The sequence below is a fragment of the Dunckerocampus dactyliophorus genome, chromosome 15, assembly GCF_027744805.1.
Source record: "Dunckerocampus dactyliophorus isolate RoL2022-P2 chromosome 15, RoL_Ddac_1.1, whole genome shotgun sequence".
Taxonomy (NCBI): Eukaryota; Metazoa; Chordata; class Actinopteri; order Syngnathiformes; family Syngnathidae; genus Dunckerocampus; species Dunckerocampus dactyliophorus.
In genome coordinates, this window is record NC_072833.1 from 26,423,120 (window position 1) to 26,432,500 (window position 9,381).

General features: G+C 47.1%; 1 protein-coding gene across 8 annotated transcripts in view; it reads right to left on the bottom strand.

Moving 5' to 3' along the window:
* Positions 1-2,275: 2,275 nt before the first annotated feature.
* kmt2e (lysine (K)-specific methyltransferase 2E) overlaps positions 2,276-9,381 on the bottom strand; it is a 38,954-nt gene continuing 31,848 nt past the window's right edge. For 4 of the 8 annotated variants that reach the window (XM_054753283.1, XM_054753287.1, XM_054753282.1 and 1 more), the window contains 10 exons: positions 8,512-8,697; positions 7,746-8,075; positions 7,381-7,680; positions 7,137-7,287; positions 6,677-7,035; positions 6,084-6,593; positions 5,758-6,011; positions 5,610-5,689; positions 5,452-5,531; positions 2,276-5,371 (listed from right to left, as the gene is read on the bottom strand). In XM_054753283.1, the coding sequence (XP_054609258.1) occupies positions 4,409-5,371; positions 5,452-5,531; positions 5,610-5,689; positions 5,758-6,011; positions 6,084-6,593; positions 6,677-7,035; positions 7,137-7,287; positions 7,381-7,680; positions 7,746-8,075; positions 8,512-8,697 (3,213 nt within the window). In that variant the 3' untranslated portion in view covers positions 2,276-4,408. The remainder of the gene's footprint in view (positions 5,372-5,451; positions 5,532-5,609; positions 5,690-5,757; positions 6,012-6,083; positions 6,594-6,676; positions 7,036-7,136; positions 7,288-7,380; positions 7,681-7,745; positions 8,076-8,511; positions 8,698-9,381) is intronic. The other 4 variants (XM_054753289.1, XM_054753286.1, XM_054753285.1 and 1 more) reach the window with 3 other exon arrangements.

The following is a 9,381-nucleotide window of genomic DNA, read 5'->3' on the forward strand; positions in this document are numbered from 1 at the left end:
GTAATGATAAAAAAATTACTGTGTAAACACTGCTGATATTCACCCAAAAGCAGAACTATTCATCCAGCATAGATGTGAGGACTGCTTCATTTTTACCATAAGAACAAAATGACAGCATCACATTCGAATAATTCTAATGTTGAATAACCAAATGATAATAAACAGTTCATTTTCTCGATTGGTCTCGAAATACCCACAGCTTTTCAATAACATTGGAAACTGAGGAAGGTCATCACTCAACACAACAGGCTCAGTCACCGTGCCACAAAGAAAAACTAAACATCACAGCAACGCAGCAGATAGACAAAAACAGACAATACACCACCACTATTTGTGCAGAACAATAACAACTATGTAGCTCAAAACATGTAATTTAACAGCCATTTCCGCAAAACAGTACCGCTCAGTACGCTACAATAGATTACAACTGGCATTGCAATATACCTGTATGGAGGCAGCCATGTCGCCCTCTTGTGGCCACATGAAGAAATGCAGGTTAAAAGCCTGAACAGCAAAGCTAAATAAACCGCTCTCTAACACAACTTTTGACTATTTTAACACACTTTTGTCCCTTCAACACAGTAGTAATTTCAGTGGTAATAATAAATAACTGTGAAAACACTGACTGCACTGTACTCACTCAAAAGCTGAACTATTCATCCAGCAATAACACGAAAAAACCAAAAAAGAACATTCCCTGATGATATTATCCATCTATAAGCGAGATACATTTTGAGCCGAGGGAATGTGCTGGATATGTCCACTTTTTGAGGCGAGTACCAGGAATAAACTGCAATATGCAATATTAATTTGGCCAATGTTAGCAGATGTAAATGTCAAAGGAATCCTTGTGCGAGTACTGAGACCGTTTGTCTTCATATATGACAATTTTTGCTGGAGGAATAAACATGCCGAGGCATCAATCGGCTGCAATAAAACACTTGCTTTATTTTAAAAAGGAAAAAATGATGAAGGTCGACACAAAAGGCGTCACACGCAAAACACTGCCAGCTCGTAGCATTTTAAAAATATTTGATGAAAATATAACGTGAAAAACGAATGTTGTTGCTCCAATGTATTTATTTAAATGGGTAAGTGTTAATATGTCAAAGTTGTGCAATGTTGATAAATGAAAAGACTAGTAGGGTATAGTTAGTATAATAATCAGTGTGAACTTCACACGCTGCATGCTGGCCTGCCAGCGGTCCTTCCACGCTCTATTAGCGGCAACAATGTTGCACTAATAATCAGTAAGAATCTTCTAGGAACTCCTCTTAAACACTCCATAATAATTACTTACTAGGTCATTTTTTATCAAATACACCAGCCGGGATGGCTACATTTTTGAGCGGAAGTAGAATGACGTCAAACACCCCCTTTCATGTGAACGCTCGCTGAGCACCAAGTCGAAAACCAGCCTTGCCAAAGTAAGTTGATCACCACAGTCAAAGTACCGTTCAATTCTGTTTGGGGAATGCAGGTTTTGTTGAATTGCACCTTGAGTACAAAGCCTGGGTTGGTTGAGCCACTTTCGCAGAATACCCCCCAGGACTGCTTCATGTTCACTATAAAACCAAAATGACAACAAATCCCATCACATTTGAATAATTTGCTATAGTTGAATTCAATTTTTATTTTATTTTTATTTTTTCTCGATTGGTCTTGAAGTGTTCACCTTGACTTACTTTAATTGAGCTATAGTCACGTTCGTATCGCCTCAAAAAGAAAAACAAATAGATCACAAAAAGACTACAACTGGCATTACAACATGCGGAGGCAGAAACGCTGCCCTCTTGTGGCCACTGGGAGAGGTGTAGGTTAAAAGCCTAAACGGCAACGCTCAATAAACCTGTCTTTAAATATTTTTGTCCGTCATCTGAGTGCGTGCGTAAATGAGTGATATTCAGTGGTAATAACAATAACAATAATAATGTGAAAAGACTGACACTATTCACCCAAAAGCACAACTATTTGTCCAGCAACAACGCATTTCACTTTAAAAACAAAATGACAACAAATCCTACCACATTTGTATACTCGCTCTATTGTGGTTCACCTTTTGCAGATTTTTTTTCGTGCTTCTTTTTTGTTATTACAGTGTATGAACGCCGTTACAGCTCGAGCCTGGCCCTTTAAGAATTGCATTGTGGGAAGGTGAACGTGTCTCTCTCTCTCAAAGCGGAATGGCGCCAGAACCAAAAGGCACAGTCACAGGAGTGAAATATGCGTGAGTGACTTCATTTCTTTTGAGTGTTTAAACAAGAGAGAAATGTGAGAACGTGTTAACGCCTGTCTGAGAAAAGCGTATAAATTGTATGCTGAGGGCTTTTACAGCCTTAAAACATTATTGTAAAAAAAAAAAAAAAAAAAAAAAATGCTGGCTACTTCAGCCTACATTGTAGGCTATTTTGGGAACCTATCCCCCGCGATAACACTAATGTGATATAGTTGAATACAGATCACCTTTTCTTGATTGGTTGAAAATGTTCACCTGGAGTTGAGCTGTGATCACGTTTTTATTGCCCCTAAATCAAAATACTTGTCAATTCTGTACATCACAAGACTACAACTGACATTAATATGGAGGCAGTAATGTTGCCCTCTTGTGGCCACATGAATAAATGCAGGACCTAAGCCTGAGCGCAAAGCTAAATAAACCTCTTTAAAACTTTGGACTATGTTTTGTCCCCACCCCGCCACCCAATTCAATGATTGGGTGAACTTAACACTGACTGTATTCATAAATCCCAGCACATTTCAATAACGCAGTATTGTTGAACCCCACAGTCACCTGGTGGTTAACATTTTGGCCAGTCAGGAGATCAGGAAGTTCGGGATTCGAATCTCCGTTGGCGTCACTTTGCATGTTCTCCCTTGCATGCGTGGGTTTTATGAACGAGTGCTCCAGTTTCCTTCGGTCCAAAATGTTGCCCTTGACTTATCTCGGTTAAGCTATGATCAAGTTTTTATCGCCAATTCTGTACATCACATGACTACAACTACAGCAAAAAGCTACAAGTAAAGAAACTTATTTAAAATACAACTTTACTATTTTAACACATTTGGTTTTTTTTGTCCCCCTCAACTTAGTGCTTGCATAAATGGGTGAACTTCAGTGGTAATAATAATAATAATAATAATAATAATAACACTCTGAAAACACTGACTGCTGTCACCCAAAAGCACAAGTATTCGGCCAGTGACAACCAAGGATTGCTACATTTTCGCTATAAAAACAAGAATCACATTTGAATAATTTGATATTGTTGAATAAAAAAAAACAAAAAAACATTTCCTTTTTGTTATTGGTCCAAAATGTTCACCTTGACTTACCTTGGTTGAGCGATGATCACGTTTTCAACACCCCAAAGTGGGGAAAAAAGTCATCAAAACAAAGCAAAAGCTGAGCAAGTGTCACCACAAGTCGTATAAAACTGTCATTACAGTGATTTATTATAATGAACCATGAAAATAGCCAACCAGTGCAGTGTCTGTGAGCTCCTCCCCTCGCCACAAACACACTCACACACAAAAATAATAATAATAATAATAAAAAATACAGGACGAGAGTCCAGAGAAGGTTGAAATTAAAAAAAATATGCTACAGTCACAGAAACATTCAGCTTTTGCCAAGAAGAGCGTTCGTATGTACAACCATTATTTGCAAAAAATGGAGGGTCGGGGGGGGGGCATGGGAGCAAATTGTACAAGCGTAGAAAAGAAAACGGAGCCAATATTTACGTTTCCTGGTGAAAGCTGGAGTAACCACCTATACATTAAATTACACTTTCTACAAGTCACGCCTGATATCCAAAAATAAACTGCTAACGTCCCAACTGCGGGCCAGACCAGCCTCAAAGGACCACCACACACTCACACGCACGCACGCAGGAATCCCGAGGTGGTGAGGCGGCCCCCCTCTCCATCGCTGCAGCAGTGAACTGATTGATATTTCTTGTTATACAGTGGAATTTTAAAAAACATGAGTTTTTTCTTCACGTCCATACAAAACAGCTTTGAGTTTGCGCCGCTAGCTCCAACAAATAAAACAAAAAGGACGACAGACAAGCGAAGAGGAAGAAGAGGAGGAAGAGGAGGGCTACAGGCCGGAATGTCCGTTAAACAAACAAAGTGCGGGGGTCGAACAACGGGAGCCCAAACAAGACACGACTGTGAACCCCTCCCGTACCCGTGACAGGAAGGAAGGCTGTATAAAAAGACAAGAGCGCTAAGAGCACCGGGGGGGGGTCGTCCATCTTGTAAGGTTTGTCTTTTATGTCAGTCCTTTTTTAATTTTTTTAAATACCCTTTTATCCAACAATCAGCTGTTTTTCCACTGGCCATAAAAAACATATCTACACTTTAAGGTACACGCCCCCGGCCCCCATACATCCTCTTCAGGCTGAGTTCAATGCCAACCTGTGCTCAGGTAACCCGAACTGTGGAAGGGCGTCGAGGAGGCGGGGGCTCCACGGGTGCCGGTGGGCATCTGAGAGGCCACGGCCGAGGCCGCGCCTTGCTGAGTCTGTTGCGGGGGAGGTGGAGGAGGTGGGGGCAGTCCAGCTTGTTGAAGAGAGGTGGGGTACGAGGACGAGGGTGCCGAGAGGTTGGCAGTGGCGGTGGGGTGAAGCAACGCCGCCTGGAACCCACCCAAGTTCTGAAAGTGGTGGGTGCCGCCGGATGGGTTTGGGGGTGGCGGGGGTGGCGGGGGAGGAGGGGTGAGAGACTGCGGGGGCTGGCCTTGCTGCAGCTTGGGGGCGGCGGTCAGCAGTAGCTGGTGCTGCTGGATGGGTGGGGGCTGTAGGTTGACGTGCAGCAAGGTGGGGCTGGTCATGTGGTGGGGGGGCGGCGGCGGTGGCGGAGGAGGTGGGGCCACCGAGCTCTGGTAGTGCACGCTGTGAGGGAGAGTCTGCATCATAGGCTGGGAGCCAGAAGGATAAGGGGCTGAGACCGTTGGTTGGAACCCAGGGAAGGGGCCCGCAGGGGAGGGAGTCTGACTGGGAAAGTAGGCAGAAGAGGCCGGTGGTGCCGGTGGAGGAGGTGGGGGTGGTGGAGGGGTGCCCTGTGTGTTGTATTGGGGGTACGATGGCGCAGGGGCCTGTGGCGTGGGTTGGTTTTGAGGCTGGGACGAGAAGAGCGCCCTCTGGCTGCGGTAGGGAGAGCCCTGAGACTGGGCGTGGAGGAGGGCGGGTCCTGGGTAGTGCACTGGCGAGGAAGGCAGGGTGGTTGTGTGCAGCTTGGTAGGGGTGACCGGGGCCGATTTGGGCTTGCTGGGTGGCTGCAGGGTCGGGTTGGTCGCTCGAGGCGGACCGTCGCCATCTTCCTCCTTTGTGGGCCAGCTGGAGGGCAGCGCAGGACCAGGAGAGCCTGGCTGTGAGGACAAAACATCACACTCATGTCTCCCCAGGCATCTGATGAAGATGTCCTTTGTGTGTTTAGATAATGACTTACTGCATGAGTTGGGGTCTTCTGGGGTGCGGGGGATGGACAGTCTCTGAGTGCAGGTGTCTCTCCACAATCAGCTTCACCATCTTTAAGCAACACACGGGTCAGGATGACATGACAGTATCTGACAGGACTTTTTGACTGATTGTCTGGTTAATCCTCACCTGCATCTTTGTCTTTGTTAAGTAACAACGCTCTGTGGTAGCTTCGTTCCCGAGCCTGCTCGACGGATGTGGATGACGTCCTGAAAAAGGAGCATACGTGAAGCTAGCGCAGGCGATGAACAGCAATGTCTTTTAGAGAATGTCTCACCATTGTTCCTCTCCTCCTTCCCTCTCTCGCGTGCTTTCCACCTCCTCCGTCGTCATCTGAGGTTCCTTGACGCTGCAGAGAGCTGCAGGAGGAGGAGGTGGTGGAGGTAATGCGGTCTCACTGCTGGTCTCCGTGGCAACGGGGAACGTGTCCATGATCATGGGGGGCATGGTGGACACGGGGGAGCTGCACTCCGTCTTGGAGCCACTACGGCGAGCTTCACGCTGTCGCTTCCTGTATTCCAGCAGAGACACCTGCGATGAAAAAGCATCACAAGTTGGAGCTCAGTGCACCTTCGTATGGCCCCCCCCAAAGGCGCAACCCACCTTCTTCTTCTGTGGGGGATTCTGCGCTGACCCCATCCCCTCGCAAGTGCTGTCCCCATTGAGAGAGCGAGAGAACCCGACGGAGCTTGCATCTTCGGAGCAGGGGTAGAAGAGTGGCCCCTGCACCTCGCTGAAGGGTGGCTGAGAGACCGCCCCTGCGACGGGCCCCGCCGCTGCTTCCGGCCTGAAGGGCGCAGCCAAGGGCTCCAGCGTGTGTGAGGGGGTAAGGTCCCTAAGGTTGGAGTTGATGGGAGAGAAGCTGAGGCCAGCAGGGACGGTCAGGCCTCTCTCTGGGCTCTTGATCCAGCCGGAGAAGGAGGAAGCACATGTCTCAGCAGAGGATGGTGCCTCACAACCGCCCTCGACGGACCCCACATCAACCCGGTCCTCCGCAAAGTCCGAGTCAACAGTCGGAGGCTGCAGACTCTCAGGTACTGAAGTCTTAGCTTCGGGCGTGACGACATCAGAGCTTGGTGCCCGGATGGAAGGAGACGTGGGGGGCCGCTCAGCCTACAAGGAAACCAAAGATGGAGGCGTAAACAACAGCTTCTATTCTTACTTGAGGTCTTGAAAAGAAAATATGGCTCACTCACCTCTAACAAAGTTGGTTTCATGCTAACATCTGGTGAGCTTTCCGTTGAAGATTCTGTCTGTGAGGAGCAGACGCCATCATTTAATGAAGCACGAGGGACAGAGGGTGGGGTGTTGACTGCATTCAACATTACTTCCTGTGGCGTGCTAAGTGTTTGCGTTGGGGTGCTGGCCGAATGCTCCATGCCAGTCTCATCGTTCCTGGGACGTGGCGGCGTGGCCGTTACTGTGGGCGGAGCAGATGTCTCCGATTGGTCGCCTCGGGTGGGCGTGGCACAAGGGGAGTCGTAGGGGGTGGAGCTCTCAGACATGCAGGCATCTAATGGACTCAACCGTCGCTTTTTCAAAGGCGTGGGCAACTCTGAACAATGAAAAAAAAAAAAAACAAAACACATACTTCATGCAACCATTTTTGTTTTTATTATTCAGGTTTTCCAGAATCTATTTTTTAAAAAGACGTACCAGGCAGTGAACAGGAGCCGTTATAGGGAAGGGGGCTGTCTGAGTCTCCGTTGATGGAGGGGCTGAGAGGCCCTTCAGTGGGCATGAAGAGACTGGGTCTTCTGGCCGGGCTGGTGGACCCCTCCTCTTCTAGAGCTTGCTTTAACCATCTCTGCAGGAGAGCAGGATTGTTAGTAATCCACTACAGTATGCAAGACCAAACGATGTAGTACTTCAAAGTACTTAAAGGAAAGTATTGTGGGACCTTCTTGCAAGAGCCAGTGGTGGTAGGCGTTTCTGGCAGTTCTCTGGAGCGTCGTCTCCCAGTGGGGACTCCAGGGGTCGTGGGGCTGCGGTTGGCCAGGAAGGGGGATGAGAATCTGACGTAGTGTTTGGGCGTGCTGTAGACCTGCGGCGAGCAGGCTAGTCCCGGGAGGGCGTTGAGCTGGGTGGCAAGTACTTCGGGGTCACTGCTGATCCGGAGGGGCCGCTCAGGCACCGGCTCTGGGGTGCGCGCCGCCGAACGATCCAGCTGTTTCTCTCCCACCCACTCACTGACAAAGTGCTGCAGAGACGACCAAATATTTAGCATCATAACCTCATGCTGCAGCAAATCAAATGTACGCCTACCTTTTTAGTTTTAAAGTTCTTGCTCCCGGTGCGGTTTCGGTCAGGCGCAGGCGAGCTGCTGTGTGGAGGGCTGATGTCAGGCGCCTGGGCGGAGACTGTTTCGGGCTCCGGCGCACTTGGCGGCTCTCCCTCGGGGGCTTCACTGCTCAGAGGCTCAATGGGCTCCACAGGACTGCCCGGGGGTAAGTCGGAGCACGTGCTGATGGTGCGAGCTCGCCGCCGCTGCTGGCCGATGTGCGTGCGGTTCCTGGAAAAACTTTTCCTGTTGCGGGATCCTTTGACCTTGGCTGGCTTCACTCCTGGTTCCTCTTTCACCTCCAGAAGAGGCTGCTAAGGGAAAGAAAAGAGCATTTAGCGTTATGACAATGATCCAATATTGAACCAGTACCACTAAAAAAAATAATAATACATTTGTGATTTTTATTTTTAAAAGAAAATCTAATAAAAACGTTTTATTAAAAATGTTTTAAAATATTTTTTATATTAAAAATTGTATTAAATTTTTTTTTTTTTAAAAACAATACAATCAAATACAACAAAATAAAAATAACAAAAATACAAATACAATAAATTTAAATAAAAATCAATTTTTTACTTTAATTTTGAAAAATATGAAAAATTACATTTTTATTTTAAAATTAAAACGTAAAATTAAAATTCCAAACATAACACAATGAAATAAAAATATAAAAATAAAAACAAAAATACACTTAAAATAAATAAAAATACACAGGAAGAAAACAAAAACAATCCTTTGTGTTCCTACCTGCATAACAGAAGGAGAGTCTGCAATCTCAGGAGTGGCCAGTGGCTCTTCCTTGATGTCACTGCGTCCGCCAACCTCAGTCTTGACACTCCCAATCCGCTCTAGCGCTTGCTCCCGCCGCTTCTCCCTCTTCTCCATGCGAGCGAAGGCTTGCAAGATGGCCTCCATCTTCCTCTCCTCTCGTGTCTGCACGGAGTTTACATGAGGTGGGGTGACAGAGATGAAGAGGGAGCGGAAGCCATTAGTGTATGGTGTGCTTGTGTCACACGGTGCAAGGATGGGTTAACTTTGGCTAAATAGGAGTGCAGGGCGGGGACAAAGCTGCTGACTGTGGCTCAGAGGGAGGAAAGGTCAGAGGTGGACCATAAGGGAGAACGGCGGTCATGAGTGTATCGTAAGTGACGAGACATCATCACAAAGCAGGCTTCACCTAAGAAAGCCTCTTTAGGAAGACATAAAACACAAAAGCAAGTCACACAAAGTATGCATTGTTGCATGGGCTAGGATGACCCCCCCCCACCTCACATTAGATAGTTGGAGAGCCACCTTTCCCTCGCTGAACGATTTGCGAGAGCGCTGGCTAACAATGAGTCAGCACTTCATGCCCAGGCTCCACCATGGGAAATGAAGCTGACGAGGGGGTAATTTAGAGCATGTGTGTGTGTGTAATTTTTCAGCGTTTAGTGGACTCCACGCCGCTTTGTGCGCGCACTTGTTTGATCGCATCTCATTCGGGAGATAAGCGGCCATTTTAAAGTCGCTTCACTCAGTCTATTGGAGTATGACGGTCCAAGCACCACCAATAACATCAAACCCAAACAATGCATGACAACATGAAGCTTCGGACGCTGTGAAAGCAAAGAGAATGGA